General features: G+C 34.5%; 1 protein-coding gene across 6 annotated transcripts in view; it reads right to left on the bottom strand.

The window, feature by feature from the left end:
• LOC107224321 (baculoviral IAP repeat-containing protein 6) overlaps positions 1 to 23,334 on the bottom strand; it is a 58,160-nt gene extending 34,826 nt beyond the window's left edge. For 3 of the 6 annotated variants that reach the window (XM_046742277.1, XM_046742279.1, XM_046742278.1), the window contains exons 1-15: positions 23,057 to 23,333; positions 20,367 to 20,686; positions 18,943 to 19,187; positions 17,637 to 17,991; positions 15,171 to 16,701; positions 14,550 to 14,730; positions 13,017 to 13,235; positions 11,600 to 12,023; positions 11,364 to 11,511; positions 11,128 to 11,278; positions 10,767 to 10,982; positions 10,407 to 10,661; positions 9,967 to 10,240; positions 9,168 to 9,392; positions 2,383 to 2,682 (exon numbers count right to left, since the gene is read on the bottom strand). In XM_046742277.1, the coding sequence (XP_046598233.1) occupies positions 2,383 to 2,682; positions 9,168 to 9,392; positions 9,967 to 10,240; positions 10,407 to 10,661; positions 10,767 to 10,982; positions 11,128 to 11,278; positions 11,364 to 11,511; positions 11,600 to 12,023; positions 13,017 to 13,235; positions 14,550 to 14,730; positions 15,171 to 16,701; positions 17,637 to 17,991; positions 18,943 to 19,187; positions 20,367 to 20,686; positions 23,057 to 23,234 (5,022 nt within the window). In that variant the 5' untranslated portion in view covers positions 23,235 to 23,333. Of the gene's footprint in view, positions 1 to 2,382; positions 2,683 to 9,167; positions 9,393 to 9,966; positions 10,241 to 10,406; positions 10,662 to 10,766; positions 10,983 to 11,127; positions 11,279 to 11,363; positions 11,512 to 11,599; positions 12,024 to 13,016; positions 13,236 to 14,549; positions 14,731 to 15,170; positions 16,702 to 17,636; positions 17,992 to 18,942; positions 19,188 to 20,366; positions 20,687 to 23,056 lie in introns of all 6 variants that reach the window. The other 3 variants (XM_046742281.1, XM_015664329.2, XM_046742280.1) reach the window with 3 other exon arrangements.
• Between the last annotated feature and the right edge of the window lie 2,404 nt (positions 23,335 to 25,738).

Below are 25,738 nucleotides of genomic sequence, written 5' to 3'. Positions count from 1 at the left end.
TTAATTGATTCGAATAAAAAAAACACATGCAAACGAAGCTGGATATACATACTTTGAAACAAAACAGACCCAGATCGAATTGTACAATTGATTATTGAATAATAAATCCTCAAATTTCATCAACTTTTTCAGCTGATTACTCTTACGTACCAATGTAAACGTGTAAATTTTCAACAATGGTAACACATTTATAAATACCTCGAGAAAATAGTATTTTTATAGTGCTAACTGAACAAATGAATGCACAAAGGATAAATGAAAAGTAATTAAAACTGGAGCAACACACATATTATGTTCAAACGTAATTGTAAAACAAATGTATACGAAGGATTATTATGAGAATGAGAAAAACATGGGGATGCCATTACAATCGGTGAGCCGATTATTGGCAATTTGATTACTATACTGTTGTAACGTTTACATATGAGCTAGGCGATGACAAGGTAACAAAGGCGAGAGATATCAGGGTTGTCCATATATTATTGCATGTCACTGTGATTGCACTTTTTTAACCCCGCACTTCCCACAAGACAGAAAAATATTGCCAGACACGATTGATTAACTGCAAATCTTTGGTAAGTGTGAGAACAAAAAAATCTTCATTTGAAGTATTATTTCGTAGTTACTGACAATGCATTCGAAGACTATTTTAATCTGGAAGAATATTCCAGGAACTTGACGATGAATTTGAAAATTTCAGTAAATCAACGAGTATTTCTTTGCAAAAAGGAAAATTTTTATCTCAATTATGCATTTAATTTTACAGCCACAGCTACAGCAGCAGGATTTAAATACAGCTTTAATTGTTTCACAGGCATCGAATTGTCACATAAGTCAATTCCATATTTTCAATCGTCAATTGCTTAATACTGCAGTTAATCGTTAAACGTGATGGGAACTAGTTGTGTTAGCCTTCGTCGCTCAAATCATTGTTACATAATATATGCACAAACCCTATGTTAAAGTGACTTCAAAGTACATTCAAGTGCACGTTATTTCAGCTTTTCTCCCTGCATAAGAGCAAGAATACAATACAATATGTGGATAAGTAATATTTACGAAAAATTAAACAAAATGTGATCTCCCACAGATATATGTATTGATAACACGATGCATAAAATTTTTGGAAACTCAGCGTTGATAATAAACAACGATCCAAAATTACTCGTATCATCTTTGAAATACATATCGTATTTTTCATGGCATTGATGGAAAAAGGGCGCAACTTGACTTGAAATTTTTGCATAATTAATACTTCGTATAAGTAAATAAAAATATTAACTTGAGTCAATTGTATGAAGTTAAAGATGCGACGATTTTATGTAGCAAACTAGGAATTATCGACTTGCGCAATTGAAACAAGCTCTCTGGTAAAAGACTTTTACATCTGTACAAATAAAATTGCGTAGGAACCCAAAAGACATCCAAGGCCACAGTAAGTACAGTTTATTGGAATAGACCCGAAGGTAGATCAACAAGACTTTATATCTCGATCGACATTGCGTTCTAGTTTTTAGAAACCCATATTCTGATTCATTGATTATTTAATGAGTAGAGGACTGAAAAAGTGGATGAATTTTGGGAATTTATACCTCAACAACTTGTTGTTCAATTCTTTGCAATTTATTTTAAATCCCGGAAATCTTTTGGAATCCTTTGCAATTCTTTAAACCCCTGAAATCTAATGCAATCCAGTGCAATTCTTGAAATTTCGAAAATCTTTTCAAATCCTTGGAAAACTTTTGGAATTCCTTGAAATCATTAAAATCCTTGTAATCTTTTGTAAACTTTTAAAATCTTTTTAAATATCTTGAAATCCCTAAAATCTTCTGCGATCTTTTGAAATCTTCAAACGTCCTGTAATCTTGTAATTTATACATCTTGCACATATACCAGATTTCAAAAGTGTGCAACCCCTCGAACGAAAAGAACCCCAATCGAATTGCAGAACTGTTTGTCGAGATATAATTTCAGCAGTTTCAATTTTATAAATCTTTCAGCAAGGTTTAAATAGCAAAAGTTAGTTATTTTGTGGTGAAAATAGAGATATTAGCACCTGTATTGTTTCAAACAATACGTATTGTTTAAAAATTGAGGAAAGAAGTAAATGGACGGAAAAAAAAAAAAATATATAAATAAATTCCCGTTTCTCAAGTTTCACTACATGCCAGGGATCTTTTCAACTTGGACCCTTTTTAACATTCATCTTCTCAATTTTATCTCTAATCAACTACAGAGAAAAATAGTCGTAAATGATGATACAATGTTGAGAGCACAGTGTTTGCTATTGAAATTTGAAAAATAAAATGATACATGATTATAAAGAATATGTATTAAGGAGAGAAATATATAGAATGAAAATCCTCGTCTACAAAAATCTACCTTCTTGTCATGGTTGTCCTCAATTTTGTTTGTAGCTGTACTAGCTTTTGGTACCGATGACTTTTCTTTCGTTTTGGAAGAAGCTATCATATGAGGGTTAGAAGCATCGTTTTGAGCGTTGTGCCAGATTTTAAATTCACCAGGCATATTGTTAGCCTCGTCACTGTCTGATTGGTCATCAGGTGTAAGCGACAATAGCGTAGCTGGCTTTTTTGACATTTCTGCTTTATACTGACTAAGTAGATTACTTAATTTTGTTGTCAACTTAGCTTGAAGATCTGGATCTACAGCACCCAAATTCTATAATGTACAAATAGTTCGATAATTTCCAAATGAATGATATTGCGTTCTTCTAATTTTCAACAACTTCCTACTACGTATGCATATTTAATTAACCAAATTAACCAAAATTTCCTATCAAATGATAGGATTTGTCGTTTTCCTTTTCTTTCTCAAAGGCAACAACTTACCATTTATTAATTCACCTTTCCATAATCTAAACTATGTCTAGATATTTTCTTATCAAAACAGTCATAGTTTTCATACGAAAATAACAACATTTCTCTCTACAGTTCTAAGATATTATATTGTACATTGTTCAACAGGTTCAGGGCTGCGCGACTGAATACTTTTGGTTCTCTGTGTTTCGAAGAACGTTTTCATTCGACGTAAGCTTTGGGAAATGATTAAAATTGACTACATTTTCAAAGTTATTGGCTGAGCCGTTCCAGCCAATAATAAAATTTACGCTGTAACCCTCAATCTGTTAAGATGCTACTTGTAACTGCTTATCGATTCGGTTCAAAATTAAATGGTATACATTCATTTCAATCGGCATTATATGCCTATGGACCATTAGAAACTAACTTTAGTCTTTGTCGGAGAGCTACAACGTGGGCTTTATATACGAGTTGATCAAATCAAATAGTCAAACGATTAGTTACAAGGGCTGTCCATAAATTAGGCTTGGGATTTTGAGGACTAGTTAAGGGGAGATATACACCTAGAAAATTGAAAAAATCGATTTTTTTTTTTTTACATTTTCTGAAAGTTTAAGGTCCTTAGAATATTTGGTGAAAATCGCAAATTAATTCTTCGAAAAATAAGGCAGTTATAACCGAGAACTGGAAACGTTAGATTTCTTTTGTGATAGAATTGTACAGTGCTCCCCCCCTAAGAAGGTCGAATTCGTCGTCGGCAACAAGCTTTAGATGCAATGGGAATTCCGTCGACTGTAGAAGACCTACACTATGGGCCTGGTATTGATGATTCCATGTAAGTTTAAAATTTCATGATTTTTTAATTCCTAAAATTTCAAACGTGTTTTTCTCAAAACTACGTTTTTCAAAGCGGTACCCAAAATTTCTCAAAAACCAATGTACCGATTGCTTTGAAATTTTTTGTGGTCATTCTATATAATATTACCTAGTATTTGTCATAGGATTTTTTTTTTTCGTTACTTACTCTTCATTTTATAGCCAAAGTAATTACACGTTTAAGGCCCGAAAATCGTTACCTATATTCAAATGGCCGCCATTTTGTTAAAAACCAATAATTTTGAAATCGGCTATGACAAGTACTAGATTATAGTATCTTATTTAATAATCTTTTTTTTTTTTTTTTTCAGATGATTTTTGAAGATACGCCAGTGGGTACCGTGTGCGCCGATTTTTTCAAGGACCTCCAAGAATCCTACGATATCCTTGTATCTTTTTGATATTTGTACATAAAAAAAATTTGACATATATTTGAATGTATGTACTTTTAGATAATGAAAACTCTGATCTAAAATAAATGATTACTTTTCTTTGAAACATTTTTAAAATAGAACCTTTTTTTACGGCTTCTAGGTGTATATCTCCCCTTAATCGGTAAATGCTTCGCTATCGTAACAGGGAGCGAAATACAAACCATGAGATATCAAAGTAGATATATGCAAGATATACGCAGATAGAAAAGTGGTAGGGTAAGAAGTTCGTACAGAGAGAGTAGTACAAATGAAAATTCACCAAGATTTGGCCCATCTGAGAAATCAAATTCAATTTACAGTTAAACGAGACCCAGAGTTATGAACTTGGGTGAAAACAGAGTTTGTTAGCTCATGGTGACATTAGCACTAATTTCACCTGATTCAGTTTGAACTCAATGGAGATTTTGGAATAATTTTTGATAATAAGCTTTCTTTTGACGATAGCATCTGATGACAAAAGTATCGAGAAAACCGAGTTTCATTGAAAGATTTTCTGCCAATTTCGCTAAATCTAAAATTTTTATAACTCTTCATCAGATATTGAAAACCAGAACTTCAGATCTCAAATCTGATGGCGAGATTATGAAACTTATATCAATAAAAGTAAAAAAATTTGTAAATAAAGACTAATCTGCATACTTCTGAACAAAACAAACCCCAATCGAATTAAATAATCGGATACCAAGATACGATTTACCAAAATTGACCCACTTTTTCAGTTGTCTGCTAGAATAATTTCTATATATAAGACAGGCATTGAAAATGATAAAAGTAATCGATTATTTTTTTCCGATTAATCGAATATAATCGATAAATATTATTTTTCACACTCCATTGTTTCTTCTCACGATCAAATTTTTATTTTTGTCCGAAACTTGTTGTATATTTTTACCTTGAAATGCGAGATTAGATACTCTAGTTACAGACAGAAAAAAATTATAATCCAACGAAAGTTGCTAATGTATGTAATGCTAATGTAATCGAATAGTTTGTGGGAATTACTTATTTAGGGCTGTTCTACAAATTTGTTTGAATTTTATCGATATTCTATTACAAGTTAAGAAATATAAAGAATAAAGACCTTTTGAAATAGGAAGAGAAGGGGTAAAGCATATAAGATTCAGCCCTTGCGTAACTTATGGATGGTCCCAAACCAGTGTTGCTACGAATATATATTCGTTGTACGAAACCTGTTTGTTTAATTGTACGAAACCGCTTTGTTTAATTTTATTTACGATTTCATGTACCGTTCGATACAAAAGATATTCGCTATCTTGATTTTCACAGAAGCGCACTTTGAATGTGAACTTTGTAACTGTGCATATGAATATATGTGCGAAATGTATTAAAGCATGAAACTTTACCTCTCCAATAACAAGTACGATTCGTGGCTACAAACTGTTTTAAATTTAAGAACAGTTTGTTTTTGTCACTGGATCAAAGTCTCAACACAATTTTTCACTGTAGAAAAAAATTCTCCGAAATCTTAGAATTTTTAGCTCAAGTGTAAAAAATGCTTATGTAACATATAAAACCCTTTTTTCTCACAGTTTCTTAGAATAATTTCCAAAAATAATCCTGAGCAAGTTTTTATGTGAATAAAATCTTTTAGATGATGAGAATATCTTCAAAAATGGTATTGAATACCTTTTTTCAGGTCTTCAGCTATCAAAGAGCAAATATTAAGAAATCAAAATAGTTTGTACTTTTCGTACAAATAAACGGACTGAAGTGACTTTCCAAGATATTCGATAAAAAAAATGTTGATACTTGTATTAATATTTAATCAACTGTCAAAGTGTACTGAACGATTGTTTTGGAAAATTCCGGGAAAAAACTGTAACGAGTGTAATTTTTTATTTCAACATGTTACACAATCAATTGTGGAAGAGGCGCGCAATATGAGGCATCTTTTAGACTTGAGCTAAAAATTCTGTAGGTATCATTGGGACGAATTTTCGTTCGGTAGTAAATGAAAGAAAAAAAAAAGTTACCTATACATACATATTGGGGTGTTTAACATTTTTTTTAAATTCGATTTTTTTACAGGCGATTGCTACTATTCTTAAAGGAAACCGCAAAAAGACTGAGAAATGTAGCACCCGTTTCTAAAGTGTGCGAAGACGTTTTAACAAAAAAAAATATGAAAAATCGACATTAACACCCCTTTAAGACGTATTATCTCTTTTATACTTGACAAAAAAAATGCATTATGGCCCAAAAAGATTATCTAAAACGCATTTCAGAGAAATGCTGATATAGAAAGATCTCGAGAAATTATTACTTTCATTTTCATAATATTATCTCTTTTATATTTTATAAAGAAATGCATTATGGCATTTTTTGCAACTCTTCTATGTCAGCATTTCACTGTAATGGGCTTTTGATAATTTTTTTTGGGACAGTAGTTTTTTGTGCAATATAAAAGAAATAATAGGTATTAAAGGGGTGCTAATATCGATTTTTCACCTTTTTAGAAATATCGTTTCGCGCACCCGGAAACTGGTGCTACACTGCACAATCTTTTTGAGGCTTCTTTTTAGACCAGAAGGAAGCAATTTAAGTACGCGCCCCTAAAAAAATTGTAAATTTAAAAACTCTGCAACATCCTAATATACAGGTATATTCTCTGATAAAGTAAAGACCGTGAAAAGTGGTAAAGTTTCACGTTTTGACAAGTTTGTATTGTGACTATACGAAATTATGCATACACATTAATAAGTAAACGACGGTGCGCTTTCGTGTGAATATTCAAATAGCAAATATATGCACATAGAAGCTTTGCTGTGTGCAAGTATTATTAGATGCGAAGCCGATGAATAGCGGAGTAAAGAGCGGTGAAAATACCCCAAGCAGAATTCAATATTAGATTTAAAATTTTTTTTCCCATCGTCCAATATGACTTTGATCAAATTGCGATAAACATATGTTTCACCCAATGAATAGCTGCACCTGAAAACAAGTTTGGGTACCGGGACTTGATTGCGAAGCCACTGTCATTTTACACAGCAGTTGTTTACACTGAAAATTAATTGTCGAAAATCTGTTCTTTGATTTTGATTCTTATTAACACGAAGGAATAACTTTTAGTTTCAAAAAATTTATCATAGAAAAAAAAATGCTCCCCAGATTACGCGAGAACTCGCTTTGGGACACGTTCACTCTCTTATGCAATTAAGCTGATAGTATTATAATTATGTTTACTATAATAATTGTAAACATTCTGGAAGGGTTCTCAGTATCGTATATTAGTAACAAATTTAACTGAAGCCAAAAGTAGCGTAACGTTTCAGGACATGAATTCTTTTCGAAGAGACACAACATCAATTATAAAGATCGTGCAGAGCATTTCAGACTCGCTAATCGTTTACCGCATAGTAGTTATTTTTTTTTCTATCCTGCCAATATTTTTGTAAGTATATTTGATTATTATTACATTTTCACAGTAACGTATTGATTGCACATTTTTATACATAAATATATATACAGATATATTAGAGTGGTTCATTTTAAACTTATATTTTTTTTTCCTGTCACAACCAAAAACACGGTGCCAAATTTAGAAAAAAAAAAATTCTTGTCAAAGCACAGAACATAAAAAAAAGTGTTTCAAGGTTTACCAATTATTGAAATATTTATTTCTTTATTTTTATATGTTCACGTTACGGACTTATATATTTCATTCGTATCGTAATCCAATTAATCATTATTCATGAATCTCAGTACTGAAAACGAAATAGGGACATTAACCTGCTGGCGGCCGGGATTTTTTTCGTGTGATACATGCCTACTTTGGTGGGATACTTCCATATAATCATCCCCCAATGTTCCCCCGATATGTTCGAATCATGGCAATACCGCTATAGTGATGTTGCCGGCCATCTAGAGGTTAAGGTGATGTTATACTCCTCTTTCGGTAACAAATTTGCCATCCAAATTTCTCCGAGACGATTAACCTCTCGGATAAAAGACAACAACAGCCAACTACGAAATTGTTAGGATCAATTTGCTGTTGATTGTTAAATGCTTAATTGAACCACGATACCAAAAAATAAACTAATATATATATAAGTCCGACAGGTGTACACATAAAAATAAAAAAAAATATTTCAATAATTTGAGCGACCTCTGAATATATTTTTTTTTATGTTCTGCGCTCCAACAAGGTTTTTTTCTGAATTTGGCACAGAGTTTTCAGGCGAGAGTTAAAAAAAAAAAATATAAGTTTAAAATGAACCACCCAAATATATGTACTAGGATATTGTAACAAAACTTTGTTCTCAGACTTTTTTCATGAACTGAAATGTCAAACTAATTTTGGTTTGAATAAACATTACAACTGATCTACGACAGCAAGAATACTTCAAGAACGGTAAGAAAACGAGGTGACGAATACACTTCTCTGAGCTCTGAGCTCGTTATTTAGAACGAACTTGCTTTCTGCTTTTTTTTTTTTTTTGATTATTTGTACAGGAAAAAAACTCATACTTTGCAAGCAGAATAGTAATTTATGCAAAAACGATCACATAATCTAATACAGCAACACAAAATATCGTTAGTATTAACAAATACGCAATCGTTAAAACAAAAATAAAGCGACAAGAAACAGCATCGACAGGGTGTCTACTGCAATCGAGAATTTAGATTCTAGGACTATTCTACGAGTTTCTGGGACAATGGATTGAAAATTTTAAGGCATTGATTTCGTTTTGTTTAGAATTTTTCAGGATACAATAAGTTGGTTAAGTGTTGACTCAAAAAATTTATATGGCAGTTTATATACAACGGTCCATCGTCTGTTAAAACTTAACTTATTCAAGGCACCTCATTACAAATAAAATGTCGCAGTTTCCAAACAAAAATGTATTGTGTCAGCTTTTCCAGGACTTAAGCAGCAATTTTTATGTTTCAGTATAATTCCAGGATTTGAGGATATTTAAAGAGCAATGGACACCCTGTATAAATGCTCGAAATGTACAAAATATGAAAGTTTAGAAGTACATTCATTCAATAATAACAGAAAGGATAAACTTACGTATGAGTGGCTAATAATTTTTATGTCTGGTACAGGATTGCTGTTATGATTATTGCTGTTGTTGTTGTTGTTGTTGGTGTTATTGCTAGCGCTGTTCTTGTTGGTGTTTGCATTGGTACTTTCATACAATGCTGTACCAATGTTAACTGTGTTTATTCCAGGATCAATTTTTTCCATTTTAGTTCCATCCGATGCCGCGTGACAAGTAAAGTGAAGCGGTTCAACCTATTTGCAAAAGTGAAAAAAAATAATTGTTGTATATCCATTAGGCGTTGCCAAAATCAACGAAAAACTTTACTCGGGATCTATAAAATTGCGTTTCGAAATCAACGTTTGGAAATAATATATATCAGAATAAGTGACAGAGAATTATAATAAAATTATAAAAAAACGACAGGTGCAAAATTTTAAGTAAATCCGTTGAAAGGTTCTAAGCATCATGAATTTTCTTAAAATTGTATCACATCTCCTTTGAATAATTGATTTTATTCTCAAATGTGAATCTAATTTATTTGATTGATTGTTCAGAATTCAGCACAAAACATTTTCTGGAAATAAACACGAGTTGGAAAATGCTAGAAAACGATTGTATGAGCTATGAGGAGCGTTTTCAAGTCGACTGGAATATTTGTTTTTTATTCAGTGCAACGTTTTTCGTGCAACAAATGCAGCAGGCACTCAGCTTAGTGATCCTGCCTAAAAATAAAATTTGCATAGAAATAGCGAAAGGAAGTTTTGCTCTGGTTTTGGCATATCGAAACAGTGTTTAAGAAAAATAAGATAGTAAAAAAAATCATACCTCGAGAAGGCCTTTCATATTATTATTCGCACAAAGAGCTCGAAGCTTGCTAGGTACTTTCAATTCGTTAGTCGGATGCGCAGGAAGAGCGAGAAGATCCCTTAAATCGATCGTGTCCTGTGAGTGCAGTGAATTATTGGCTGTGATGGAGACTCCGGCTTGTTCTCCGGTCACTATACTCGCATAAGTTATAGGCATCGAACTAAATTTAGCCGGCATAGGAGGTTCAACATCGAACAATTCCATTTCAAAGGGTGTATTGTACAAACCAAATCTAGAAATCGTATCGTAAACATAGTTCAGTTATGATTGAGGCCGAAATGTTTCGATCCGCAGTTTATTCAACGATCATATTAAATGGACAACTTTTATTCTTCAGTTTAATATTGACTTGAATGAGCACTCGCACACTTTAAGCCTGTAAAAGCGAATCGACGTACCTTGTCGCCAGCAGTAAATGATAGGGATTCACTCTGTTCGACATTTCTGTTGCTATTTGCTGTACCAGCGTTATGCATTGCTGGGCAATGCTGTGATTTCTATCGAGAGGTAATAACCTGATGATAAGTATCGCTAGCCATCGTAAAGAACCTGCCCATTGAACTCCCGCTACTGACGGAAGCAGCGTCACTAAAACCGACAGGACCGCTTCGTCAAAAGCATGCGGCAAAGGTTCATCCAAATTATGAAGGCCCCTGAAAATCGTATTTTTCACGACAATTGAATTACCGAGTCGAATGTTTGTGCTGACTTGGATACTCTAATCGTAACATGAGCGTACTTCATTTTTGACTACTTACTCGCTACACAAAATGATCAACTTGACACATTTATGAGCTATACTCCGACCGGCGTGTAAAAGGCCGGTGCGCAACAGATCTGAAAGACGCGACTGTACAGATCGTATAGTTTCCAGCTGCGCGATCTTCACCTTCTGATTAACTCGTAACCTTGTCAATTGTATTGCAACTACCCAAATCAGCACGTCTAATGCGAGAGACTGCACCACGGGCGATCTATAAAAAATTAAAAACAGTTAAATCATTTGTTTGAGTGTTTTGCGTCGACTAACTTACGATTAGTTTTGTCGAACATGCAACAATTGTGTTACAAAAAGTAAATATTTTAAATCTTTCCAAACCCATTGTGGGCTTGACGTACTTCTCTGATCCTTGCAGGCATGCAACGTTAAGTATATTGTCGATAAACATTTTTGAATCGAACATCGAGCAGCGCTGTATTCTCTCATTTGGAACGTCGGTGGAATGCACCGATCTTAGGGTTATCGATATTTCGTGAATCCAATCGCAGCCTGTGAAGACACGTTTGAATTAACAAAACGATTGTTATTAATAACTTCAGCGATTGAATCCTTGCTCGTATTTCATTACGATTACCTATGTAGCATTCCAATTTTTTGTTAGCGCTCGCTGCGAGTCTTTCCACTATGGCACCAGGCAACAAAGGACCAGCTTCGCCAATTTTCAATTTTTTCGAAGTCTGAGGTTTTGTCTCCATTATATTAATTCGAGATTTCGTCGTTGCCTGAATAAAAGTGTTGAAACATCAAAACAATCCCGTTTAAACAATCGCAAAAACTAAAATCAAAAGTATTAAGTAGCACTAAACTCACTTTATCTTTAACAGGATCAATCAGCGCTTTGATGTGAACGAGAATGGTTCTCGCTTTTGATCGGAAAAGCCTTGGGCTGGTTAAAGTGACACAGCCGGAGTGATCGGAGAGATCTGTGCATCTTTGTAGGTTGATAGGACCACATAAAATCTCAGTATTATGCTGTCGCAGGTATTCTTCAGTGGTTACAGGATTTTCAGCCTTTTGCTCCCCACTAATGTCAAAGTGTATCCTTTCGTCTACAGGAGTTAACGAGGACTTGTAATAACCGATACCGGTTATTTTTTGCTTCAGTAGAGTAACTTGAATCGCCGGAAGCTCCGGACATGGAGAATGAAGGCTAAACCTCACGTCGACATGGCCGATGGTACCTGTCGCACTCCGAGGCAGCGTCAATTCAAACACGTGTTCATCCCACGTTGTTCTACAAAATGTTTTAACATTTTTCTAAATAATCTGACGTCTTGACACTCGAGAATAAGAATAAGAATTCTGTTTGGTTATTTTGTAACAATTAAAAAAAACGGCTATCATTGCTGGGACTGAAATTTCTAGACAACTGATTATTGCCGTTCTACTGAATTAAAATTAGTGGAATAAACTAATATATCGAAGGCGACAGCTCCTTTTTAGACTTATCTATAAATACTTTCGCATGAAAGCCATTTTTTTGTCAGGTAAATTAGATCTGTACCCAGCAAGATGTATTCAAATCAAGTATTGTAATAGCATAAATAAAAAACTTTTAACCCATTATTCTAGAAACTTGCATATTATTCAATTTGAAAGCGGAAAATTTTCGAGTATAGTACAATTCAAGTTTCAAGTTATGTCACGATATGGCAGTAAATTAGAAAATCGTAATAATTCAAAATCAACAATACTTAAAATTGTAGCTTTAGTGAAGAAAAAAATTGTAAACTAGCTCTCAAAACAGTGTGATGAGAAAAATTTACGAGGTTGAAGGTGTTAACCGTTAGGTTAACTTGACAAAAAAAAAAATAAAAAATTGCAAGACAATCGTTATTTTGTAACTTTAGAATGACTTCCAAGGAGTAATTATTACAGTAAGCTGAAGTTCAGACAATCCTTAAATTGCTTCATAATGATAAATTATCTGAAAAATGAATTGTTATGTTACACGAATGTTACAAACTTGAATCTCAGAAAAATTTGATATCAAGTATGGTAAGTAAAAAAAAAAAAATGTTGCCGATTATTATCTGTGTCGTTTATGACTAGATGATAGAAATAGATGGAAATTTGCGACGCGAAGTTCTTACCAAAAGTTTGTTCCTTTACGATGATGTAAAAACTGATGTAAACTTATTCCCACAAATAAATATAACAGCAAGATTTTTGATCAGTCCTCTTACTTAGAATAAGATTATTTGTGTTTAAAATAATTTTTATTTACGCGTCATTTTGAAGACGCCAAGTACGTGTGTGGTGTTGATCTTCCGATTGGTGAAGGTGCTGAGGATGACGACGTTGTCTTTGCGCCTGCATCATCTCGCTCCAACAAGGTGGTACGGTGGCTCCGTAGGCCGGTGAATGTCTATTAAATCTCGTCAACTCGTACAACATCCTCAAATCTGAGTACGATAGATTCGTTCTGTGTGCCAATATAGGATCTCTGTAACGAAGTGAGCAAAAAACGTCAAGGATTTTAATCATAAGAATTTACAAGCAGGAGAGTTCTTCCAAATTAGATCATGCGCATATTCAATTATGTTTCCGAATTTTAGTATGAGGAATTTGAACATTGTTTTGTTATTGTAATTATGTCTGTACACTAGTAAAAAAAAATATTCATCAGTTATCCAATAATTTCAAATTGAATGGACAGGCAAAAATAATTCCATTATTATTTGGTTTAGCCGCAGTGAACTTGCAGTAAAACGCGTTACAAATTCTTTTCTAGTTGATACACTGATACCGATTTTCTTTCATTTTTCACTTTGAAAGTGACTCATGCGGATCCAATTCTTAAATTTTGGATTCGGCTATTTGTCCACAAGCTTTTAAAGACCATGAAATAAAATGCTACATCGAAATATGTTAAAAGGAGTAACGTAAAACCTTGGATTCAAGCAATCAAGGAAAAAGAAACGATCTAACAATGAAGTGTGTGATGAACCACTAAACTGCCAAGGCGTCGTAGCAGCATCGAACGATGTTTTTGGTATCCAATGTGAATATTTATTTTTAAAGGCATGTGTTCTAAGTATTTTCAAGGTCAAGGAATTCGGTCATGATCATAGAAAGTAATTTTTTCCGCGCATTCATACAGTTTTCAACCCTCGAAGTTGGCGAATTTTTAATCATTTTCTCAAATGGCATCATAGAGTAGATTATCATCCTCTTTCTTCGGGATGAATTTTTCTTTTGAAAAACATTTAATAATAATATTTTTGAGTCCAAATACGCAATTTCGAAAATTACCGAGTAATTTTTCTATTATAAGCTTAGTTATACTGTATAATAAATCAAATTGATTCGGTAATTCTTAAAATTGCGTATTTGGCCTCAAAGATAGTATTAATAAGTGTTTTTCAAAGAAAAATCCATCCTGAAAAAAGAAGATGATAGTTTGTTCCATGTCGCCATTTGAGAAAATGATGGAACATTTATCAACTTTGAGGGCTCAAAACTGTATACATGCGAGGAAGAAATAACTTTTTTTGGTCATAACCGGATTTTTTGACCTCAAAAACACTTCAAAAATATTCACCTGAGACACCAAAAACACTGAATTACTCTATTACGCTTGACGCCGCTGTGATGCCTTGGCAGTTAAATGGTTTAATAAGTTCTGTACGAGTCTCGGAGCGTTTATCTGCATTTAAAAGAAAAAAGGAACGAATCGATAAACAATAGAGCTTGTAGACTTTTAAACTTGGTACATATTCTTGGCCAACTGTGAAATATACTAAGTCAAGGTACGTACTGATAGATAACTGAGCTCGTAGATGTGCTAGGAGCAATGTGAACATTGTTTCTTGACCCCACCTCCGTGGTCATATTTACATCGTCGATATCCTCTTTCTCTTCGGTAGAATCTTCCTCTTCTATGGTGGCAAAAAAGTGGAGTGCGCCTTCGTTCGTACATGCGCACAACCTTTCCAAACCTAAGAACAAAAATTAGACGCATTTGAAAATTTGTACCAAGAGTCCAAGTTTGGAGAATTGTAGATTTGGTAGTACGCCGAAAAGTTACGTAACGTTTTACGAAGATCGACATTATACAGTTAAATTCACACAGACAGACTCGAATATTTATTAAACAAACTTTTATTGACAAACGAGTAACTTTGAATGCATGCTGAATAATTATTAATAAAGATGATTGCCACAAAATGGGTAAGATGTAATATATCTTATTATAAAAATTGAAGCAATAATCGGAATAATTTAGCAAAGCGATAACATAAATTTAACCTTCCGAAATTGAAAACCGAGCACAGAAATTGACAAAAAAAAAAATACTAATAAAAAATACTAAAATAAAAATAATAGTTGGAAATTGAGAAATTTCAGCACAAATCCTTTTAAAATTAATTTTACTCACTGTTGCAATACGTAGCGGAGACGAATTTAGTGCCCTCAAGTTTTGCTTCAGAGAGAGTCTTCAATGTGGCAAACTCTAGTATTCTGACAACACCGTCTTTGCAGACCATTGCAATCTGGCCTTTTGGTCCGTCTATGAATTGGGAAGAAGTGACAGTAGTGGAACTGGACGAAACCGATGAGTTTCGATTCTTTTCTTGAAGTGGCAGCAACACGTGTTCGACAGGGATTTGTGCAGCGGGAAGTTCTCGCCTGACGATCGGTTCGGGAATAAGTTTCAAAACTTTACCCCCAAGATCAAACGCATAGACAAGTAAAATGGCACCACATTCACTGGCATCGTTTCTCTCTTCCTCGTTGGCGCCAGGCTTTGACGATTCGACCTCGTTCTGATCCCAGTACATGTAACTCTTGGGAAGTAAGAATTCGCTCTCTTCATCTACGTCCATTCGATTGGCGGTTTGAATAGGCGGCGGGTCAGTGAGCGCAATGTCAGGTCCAGGGCACAGAGCGACATACAAATGCCGTCCGTCCCTGGACGAAACAGCATAAGCGACTCTCTGAATCTCCGGAGCATCTATGACGACCGTCTGAACAATGACTGGCTCAGTTTTCAGCCCACTGGTCAATTCCAGCGTCTTTTTGTTAAGCGCAGTGATGTCAGAAGCCGATGCAAACTGTTCTGAACCATTTATGGGATTGAAGTTGGCGTCAAATGGAAACGAGGTCGGAGGAACAGTTATGTTGATCGGAGTAGAGCATTGAAGTTGACCGTTGGACGAGGAGGCTATCAGAGCATCGAAGTGAGCGCCGATCACCATTTCATCGACATCTTCTATGACGACGTCCTCGATAACGTCCTCGATGACTGGAACCTTGCACGAAAATTCGCTAAGGAAAAGTTCCTGATAGAGACTCTCTTGTCGCCCGCTATTCGAGCTGGCACTGGTCCCTGTACCTGAGGATACTTTCTTGGTTTTGGAGTCTTTCGTCTTATCCGACTTCGTGGGCTGCGAAGCGTCCACCTTGTGGTGAAAATCATAGACGATTAGGCGGTGCGAAGTCGTCGATGAACTCCGGTCGGCCACTTTCATGATGTCCAGACTATCGCTGGCTGCACTGTTTACGCTGTTCATTGCTCTAACCAGGGATGAGGCTGGTGCTGAGTCCGTAAGAGCAGCCCAGACATTTTCCAAAGTTCGTATCTGTGGCGAAGTGTCCGAAGTCACCGACACACCGCAGATTAAACAAGGTCGGATTCCTACGCTTGTCGGTTCCAAGATAGTCGCAGTGACCGTCGTGCTCATGTTGCTTAATTCCTCAGGTTCCGGCTTCGGACCTCCTGCGATTGTCAGTGCGGTCAATTCTAGTTTCTGCGAGCCCAATGACGGCTTGTAGTCGGACTGAGCATCTGGTTCCGAACCAAGAGTTGGGAGATAAGATGGCGCCAGATTATTCGTTGCTTGATTTTGCCTCCCTTCCTTGCCGCTCGCTTCTTCGTTACTCATTGTTACGAGTACTGACATTTCCTTCTGTAAATGAAAATTAAACAAGCTATAAAAACCGTTTTCCACATCGTTTTCATAAACCAATTCAATGAATGAAAGTACCGTTCAGTTATCGAACTATTTAGTCGTCAATGCTCTCGGTTTTTGTGAGACTTACGTTTCCTATCGCATTATTTTATTCGTTTTATAATAAGTTGCACAACGCTTTTTTGTAAACTTTTTATAAATCGTGTCAGAGTGTTTTCAATTTTTTTCGACAGAAACACACGTTAAAGAAATCGAAACATCTTAATTTTTCAGGCCCATCGTTTGTTGAATGATAATTCCTGGAAATTTCACAGATTTTTTTCGTCGAGCCCTTTCTGAGAGAATCGCAAAAGTTTGTCAGAATAGTCAGACTGATATTTTTATAAAAGTCTGTTTTTCGGAAACTACAGATTCATTGAAATTAAGGAGCCGTGAAAGTAAAGAAATATTTACTCAATTCGAAAAGACAAATCATTCATTAATTTTTGAGTTTTTGAAAACTTAACTTGGGCCTAAAATACGAGTCTTCAATTTTAGGTAATTTAAAAAACTTACAGCATTAATTTTGTTTGAAATTTTCGGCCTGTATTGGAAAGTTTTCGTTTGTCAACGATTTAAGTCTCACGCAAGGCGATTTAATTGTGTATTGGTGACTTAAAACAAGCCATCGCAAAGTAAAGCGATCTAATCTACTAGACTTTTGCGCATTATAAAGCGATTCGAAATTGAGTATCAATACCTACGCTTTGGTGAATAAAATTGTAGTATAATATATTCCATTTTCATATTCTCGAAGGGATTTCCATAGCTTTTGAATATAATAATTGTGTTAATATATATAAAAAATATCTGGCAGAGAACATTCATTGGCACTTGTTTTCGTTAAATGCGGAGTTAAGTCAACGGTGTAAGCAATTGAGTCCCTTACTTACTTGTAACTGATTGCTGACATTCCAGACGTTAACAAGACCATTGTGCGAGGCAGTAGCAGTGAGCCCTTTGACGTTTGTTGTGCTTATTATTTCCACACTATCGTCAGATTCTTGCGCAGGACCGGTGGCAAGAACAACCGAAAAAGGTACATTCTGTGTATATTCTCCCTTGACAAACGGGCAGCTAGGCGCATGGCGTTCGTGCTCTGACCAAGGTTCGTCTGTCGGTTCCCAAAAAACGAGGCATACGTTGCAAGTGAAGCACATTGCTCTGTCATCTCCCGTCGAGTTGGGTTGATGGTAAAATCCAGCTTGTGCCATTTGGTCCGGCAATGCCCATCTGAAAATAACGTCCCTTCATATTTATGTTTTTTTCTTCCTTCCAAATGGTAATATGCATACGAGTAGATGTATGAAATAGTGGGTCAATTTGGGGAACTCGTATATCAACAAGTGATTGTTCCATTCGATTACAGTTCGTTTTATTTAAAAGTATGCAGATCGGGCTTCGATTGCATATTTCGTTCATCTGAATCAATCAATGGAAAGCATTGCTGTTAACAATAACATAAACCATTTTGCTAGATAAAATTTTTTTGCGGTGCTTGACAATACCTTGAAAATGATTTAACTAATTTACTTGAAATTTGTGGATTCTTGGATAGTTCAACCACATTGCCATAATTCTGGTATTTTTTTGGTAACTAATTAAAAAATATCACCAATTTTCAGTAAAAAATCAGATGGCAATCATAGATCGACGCTATTTTGTTGAAAGTAAATGAAAAAATAAATTTCAGATTACGGTAAATAAAGTAACTATCCAAAAATAACGTGTCCACATTTGAAATAAATCGGTTCAGCCTTGTATGAGATATCAATAGATCACACCAAGCTAGACCGTTAATGTTTGTTATCGATAACAGTGCTTTCTATGAATTGATTCTGATTTTAAAATATATGTAAATGAAGCTCGATATATATACTTTTGAACAGAATGAACTCAACTCAAATCGATCAATTGCTTTACAAGATATGACTTTCCAAAATTCACCCACTTTTTCAGACATCTACTTGTATATACCACTCAATGAAATGCAAGCAACTTACGTGCGTGATAAAGATAAAAAAAAACGTAATCAGTGCAATTAAATTTTTTAATCCGCCAAGCATTGTAAGATGCTCGTGAAACGAACAAATTAGCTGTGAATTTGCACATAATTATAAATGACATGCGTATTGTCGTTTAAAATAAAACAAATGTTGAGCCTTATATCAGTTGAAATTTGAATCTGACTCGACTCACTTGTAATTCATGTGAGGCCATTTCGCAAATGTGTTTCGTCGAGCGGCCTCGCTAAACATAAGTATTCTGTCTGCGGGACCGACTTCGGGTATCAGGCCTGGCAATAGGCCGTTCAATTGTTCGTTGATAGCGGAGGCGATTGGCAATGCTGGAATATGCCTGTTTTGACGCTTCAATTCCGCCACTAATCCTGAGCACACCAACTTTAGTGCGGCGTGAGGCAATTCTAGGCATACCGTGTTCCACTGTGGAAAATATCGATTAAAAAAAGTTCACTCAATATTTATGTGCCATAGAAATTAACATTTAACAGCAGTGGCAAATTCCTTATTTCAAAGTCGACAACTCTCAAGATCAAATATTGCGATGATTCAATTCAATAAACTGATTTCGTTAGGATCCTTGATATACAATAAACTTCCTAAAAATTTTTATTCACTGTGTGTTCTCTTCAATTCAAGCTGAAAAGTTATATTAAACGAGGTTGAAGTTATTATACGAAAAAATCAATACTTTGCGACATTGCAATGACTTTGAATATGTCGGGTTTTAAGAATCTTGGATTGAATGTTAGATATTTTTTACTTTGTTATGGTTGATTACTAGACTTCAAGACAAATCCTGATATTTCAAAATGATGATTTTTTTCTTGAAATTCATCATTACATAGATGATAAAAACTTCAACTTTATTCAGGTATTGAATACAGTAATCAAAAAAATTTACAATGGTCATAGTCAGATGTCTTAGGCTTCAGAAAATTGGCTAGCCAAAAATCGATACTTTTTTATTAATTTTATGACAAAATTGTGGTACATTGCATATTTGTCAAATTGTTAGATTTGATAATCTATAATCTCTTTGAAAATTTAAAAGCAGAAAATGCTGGAATTGTAAGTAAAAGCTTAGTTATCAATGCGCCAGTTCAAATCAATTTTTTGAAAATCCAGTAAAATCGTTAGACTTTATTCTACCATGTGACTCAAGTTATTCAGCAGACTATTTTTTCCAAATTCACTGGTTCAATTCAATTTTACAATATTGTTCCAAGTTTGACTACGATAAAAAAATGCAAGTATCGAATTGACTACTGGAAAAAATTTAAGTCTGTTTTAGTGACTTTGTGAGAAACGGTCTTTTGAATAAAATCAGTCATTGCAAAGTAAAATCGAACTAATCTACAAGTTTTAATTTTTCACTATTTTGATACAATTGGAAATGAAGCTTTGATATTTGAGGTATCATTTCGTACTTCCAGTATTTTTTATATTTGTATTTTCAACTACATCTTCATAGCTTACAGATATAATAATTTGATAAATGCTCGATGCACGAATGTCTCGTAACAAAGTGAATAAAAATTAGAAATTTTTTAACAAATACTCTCACAATCGGGATATGGGTAAAATATGACAACGCCTTACTTTTTGAGCTTTGATGCTCTTTTTTTGAACTTCTTGGGCAGTTTGAATCTTTGTAGACAATTCTTGGAGTACTTCTTGAACGTGATCGACAACAGGTAACTCCACACATCGTAGACATAGATGCAACAAAATCGCTTCGGTAAGTAAAAGCTCTAGTTTTATTTTATCCTCGCTGCAAGATACTGGGGTCTGCAGTATTGTGTCAAGCAAGAGAACTCCATTGTAATCGCTCCTTACGCCGATTACTCGTCCATCGGTGTACAAAACTTTGTCCAAGCCTTCGGCTAAGTAAACTCCCCTTATTTTTCCATCCGTTCTACCTGTGCGACAGGAATAAAAAACGATATCGTTACTTTTTCGTACTTTTTGAAGGTCAATTGATCCGCTCACAGTTCAAGAATTTGTTGTATTCTAAAAAATCCTACAACAGTTTTATTACAAGCAAAAATTATTTTCGTTTATTAAATCGAGTTGCCAGTCGAAAAAAAGATAACTGGAAGTGCATGATTGACATGAGTCAACAAAGTGCGAAATTAATCATCTTCGGAAAGAAAAGAAAAAATGAGTGAACCAAAGATATGCTTGAGCAGTTTAAAAATTGAACATATTTCAGTTACGATACATTTCAGTGATACAGAATCCTTGTCGTCAAATTATAATATGAAATTACTGTTTGTAAGTCATTTTACAAAGCATTATCTGAAATGCAGTTGAGCGATAATAATGGAAAGTCAAGAAATAGCCAACAGAATTTTTTTCAACAATTCTTTATCCCAATATGACAAATTTCAATCTAAATTTATAAGATTTCAGATATCTTTGAAACAAGAATGTCCAAATTTTTTCGATAAAGTTTTTTTCATCTGGAAACAATTGCGAGAAATTGTTGTAAAATTTATATTTTTGACATTTTATTGTCCTATATATACAAAAGGTCGATCAAAGTAATTTTTTTTTAACAATTTTCCCAAACTACGTTTATCAAACCGACTGTCCACAATTTTATCTATTCTTATTAGTTATTAATAGTTACTATTTTTTTTAAAGGGATTTTTTGGCTAAAAACATATCTGACAAAAATTTAGACTAGTAAATTATTTAGTGTAAATATATTGATTGTTAAAATGGTGTTTCTTAGAAATGTGAAAATTGAATAGCTCTATTTTTGAGATCTGAGGCATCCAGAGTTCTGTAACTTGCCATACATCTTTAATCTGAATTACCCGAAAATGTAGTCAAATTGCAGGTACATGAAAAAACTTCAGTGTTACAAGAATGTGAACGTGAACATAAATAAAAACCTGAACTGCACTTACAGACTCTGAAAGTAGAATAAGGTTCGTAACGTTAAAGTAACAAATCGTCGCAAAAAACAATTGATTTTATGTAACTTTAGAGTTAAATTACAAAGATTACAGTGGCCACCAGCAATACTTTGCCATATTTAAACTAGAAATCATGGTTGAATGCATTTTCGACAGTCCTAAGATTGGGAAATAACTATTTTTCTTTGATGTTTCCTCACATTAATCTGACCAATTTCAAACACATAAGAATGCAAATAAGAACCGAAATAAGGAAGAAATCTTACGATTACACAGAGATGAAAATATCATACATTGCAAAACATTTTTACGCCATAGTTTTATCAAAAATAGTATGAATTGATAGATTCATGATTAAATTTCTGAATTTGTTAAAAAAAAAATGGTATGATATGAGTTGCTTGATGTTTTGTTGAAATGAATATTCAGAACTTCAAGATAAGGCTAAAGTTAACGTACAGTTGAATTCGCTAAATATGAATTTCTTTGGCATTGTTATATGATTTACTAAGTTCCAGATAATCCTGAAGTTGCGAAATAGTTTGCCTAAAAATCAATCGGTGCACCGTGCGCAAACTTGTCTGCATGATTGAGTACATCAGTAAACGAAGGACTATTTTCATAATTTGGTTCAGTGATAAAATCAAGCAGAAATAATCAGTGCTGATTAAAACATACGGCGAAACTCGATATGTCACACGAAGATTGAAATTGTTTTATACTTATTAGCGGTATGCAGTGCAAAAGATCGCTAAGTAGTCTGAAATTCAGTTAGCGACAGATATTTGAAAATGTCAGATATCCAAGTGTTAACAAGACATTAGCACCTTGTCAATTATTTACCAGACAATAAAAGTACGCAAGATTAAATCTGTTAGCTTTTGGTCAAGCGAACGAAACACTCAATATAATGATTGAGTAAGGCAGTGAGTCATATAGATTTTGAAAAAAAATATATGAGAAGATTGTAACGAGTCCGAATAATTGTGCAATATTTTCGTTACAAAGAATCATGAAACAGAGAAACGATAATTCGATGAAAACATCATAAAAGCCTGAGTGAGTGAGTGAACTTGGCGTAAGAAATCGAAGATGATGAGTAACAATAGAAGAATTGTCTGGAGATTTCAGACTATTGGGTAGTGTGTCATTTAGCGCATGATGATAGTTGTTTGGGGAAAAAAAAGAGACGGGAAAAATGTGTCGTGCATTCATAGTCTGACATGTTGAAGTGGAAGCGACCTTGACCATGGAAAGTGTATACATGACGTTTCAAGTTTTTCATGAATCCTATCTATCTTTTTTCGCTGATGGAACGTTGATTCTACTATTGCATTTGGGTGATTTCAATGAGTAGAATCTTACCAGACAAGGAAGTCTTCTGCAGAATTACCCCGGAGTTGACATCGAAGACGTAAACTTGGGCATCGGCGGTCGTAATTAAAACCACATTTAAATTTGGATGATATATTATACTCTTGCACTCGGTATCTACATTCAAATAACCGTCTACTTTTAATGACCACGGATCATCATCAGCCATTTTGGTTCAACGAATTACGATCCTCAAACAAATTCTCTAATGCGCGAACATTACAAAAAACATGGCGTATTCGTCTCCGCCATCTTGGAGTCGAACGTCAGCAAGCCGGTCTGAACGTAGACAAATTTCACTCAATCGATAGTCGACTAATCGATATTTATGGTACAGAAGAGTCATATGTATAGTGGCCTGATTAGCGGTTTGAAGTGGTTTACAGGTAAGGTCCCTGAAAAACGAACACGGCATCGCGCGACTTATGGTGGGAAATTTAAAATTTGCCAAATAAGGGATATCGATATAGTTTTACCAACACAGTCTATTATAAAAATACAATCGTTTCTTGATGCTATTCTCATTCAAAAAGCAATAAACTTAGGAATTTTATATCATCTTATGTTATAGAAAATTTTGAAACAGAATGTCATAATATGCGAATACGGGACGGATTCACCAATCCGTAAAAATACAACGGAAAGAAATGATCGGAACGCGGATTTCAGTGACTTTTCCGTCCATTCCGTTCCGTTATTAGAGATTCCAGCAATTCGGCCCTATATGGGACCGTACCATGAATCCAACACTTCACCATGTGAACATGTGCACATACTCGCCATGTATCGCATACTTTTAACCCATTGAGTGTTAGTGACACACATATGGACAGAAAAACGTCGTGCCACTTTTGTGTCATGATACATACCGATAGGCATTTGAAAAAAAAAACTGTTTCTACTTCATCGTAATTTGACTGTAATTTGGTAAATCAACGTTTTTGAGGTCGCTGAATCTGAATCTGAAACTGTCGGTTGTGTAAAATTTAACTTGGTGGATTCAATATGGCGGACGAGAAGTTTAAATTTGATCAAATCCGGTCAAAAAATTTTACCTCGGAGTTTTCGGGATAGCTGATTACGAATCTGAAATCAGATTTTGAAAATTCAAGATGGCGAATCTATTTGGCGGACAAAAAGCTCAAATCTGATGGAATCCAGTTGAAAAGGTTTTGGTCCGCCATATTGGATCCGCCATCTTGAATTTTCAAAATCCGATTTCAGATTCAGATTCAGCGACCCCAAAAACTCGTGGGCACTCATTTTCGTTGGAATCAGCCTTTTTTTTTGAAAGCGCGTCCGCCATTTGGATCCACTATTTTGAATTTTGATAATCTGAGTTCAAATTTGGATTTACCCCGGTAGCATTTCATGTAGCATCCGATCATGCAAGACCGTGTTCGGCAGCAATTTGCGGCAGAATTATGCAAGGTTAATGCATGTTTCTGCAGAACAGGTGATTTTACAGATAAACCATTGGTATATGCTCTAAGATATAGGTATATATAATATACATCACCTCATAATATTTGAGGCGGTATATAAGTACAGTTTTGTAGTTATATTTTGTGAAATCAGATGCGTTTGTTATAGAGATTCCACTGCTTTTTTATATCCATGTAGGTACTTGTATCCTTTAATCGACGCACCACTTTCAGACTTAGGTCTGATTAGATTTTGGCTGTGATTGGTTGAGTAGTTTTTGAATAATTTAAAAAACCAAATTCACAAAAATAAAATAAAAATGGTGTTATCTTTGCAACGGATGGACGGATTTGCATGAAAATTGGTATCCAAAGGTGTTTGGGGTCGCTGATCACATATCTGAAGTCACATTTGCAAAATAAAGATTTCATGTAGTAAATATGCTCGAAAAAAATTAAAACATTCGGCATTTAATGAAAATTGAAAAATTAATGTTCTTTGGGTCGCTGATCACGAATCTGAAGTCGGATTCGCGGAATGCATAATGGCAGATTCAAAATTCGTGAAAAATCCCTAAAAATCTCCAGATTTTTGCTCTTTTATTTTGTTGTTAAATAATGAAGTGAATTCAACGAAAAACAAGTGGATTTGGGCTGACTGTGAGCCAGCCTTTGAACTTCCCGTTATTTGTGCTCGAAACTAGTATATTTCGATACAAGAGACCAAACGAGCGTTTTTTCACGAATTTTGAATCTGCCATTATGCGTTTCGCGAATCCGACTTCAGATTCGTGATCAGCGACCCAAAAAACATGAATTTTTCAATTTTCATCAAACTCCGAATGTTTTAATTTTTTTCGAGCATATTTACTACGTGAAATCTTTATTTTGCAAATGTGACTTCAGATATGTGATCAGCGACCCCAAACACCTTCGGATACCAATTTTCATGCAAATCCGTTCATCCGTTGCGAAGATAACACCATTTTTATTTTATTTTTGTGAATTTAGTTTTTTAAATTATTCAAAAACTGCTAAACCAATCACAGCCAAAATCTAATCAGACCTAAGTCTGAAAGAGGTGCGTCGATTAAGACCAAGTTCATCAAAATCTAACTACCCGTTCTCGAGATATCGTCGGACAAAAAATTGATCACGCACGTACATACATACATGCATACATACATACATACACATACATAGAGGTCCATTTGAAAATGATTGGAGGTGATTCTCCAGACCTCAAAAT

Source organism: Neodiprion lecontei, chromosome 5, assembly GCF_021901455.1.
Source record: "Neodiprion lecontei isolate iyNeoLeco1 chromosome 5, iyNeoLeco1.1, whole genome shotgun sequence".
NCBI classification, from domain to species: domain Eukaryota; kingdom Metazoa; phylum Arthropoda; class Insecta; order Hymenoptera; family Diprionidae; genus Neodiprion; species Neodiprion lecontei.
This window is presented reverse-complemented; position numbering and strand designations above follow the sequence as displayed.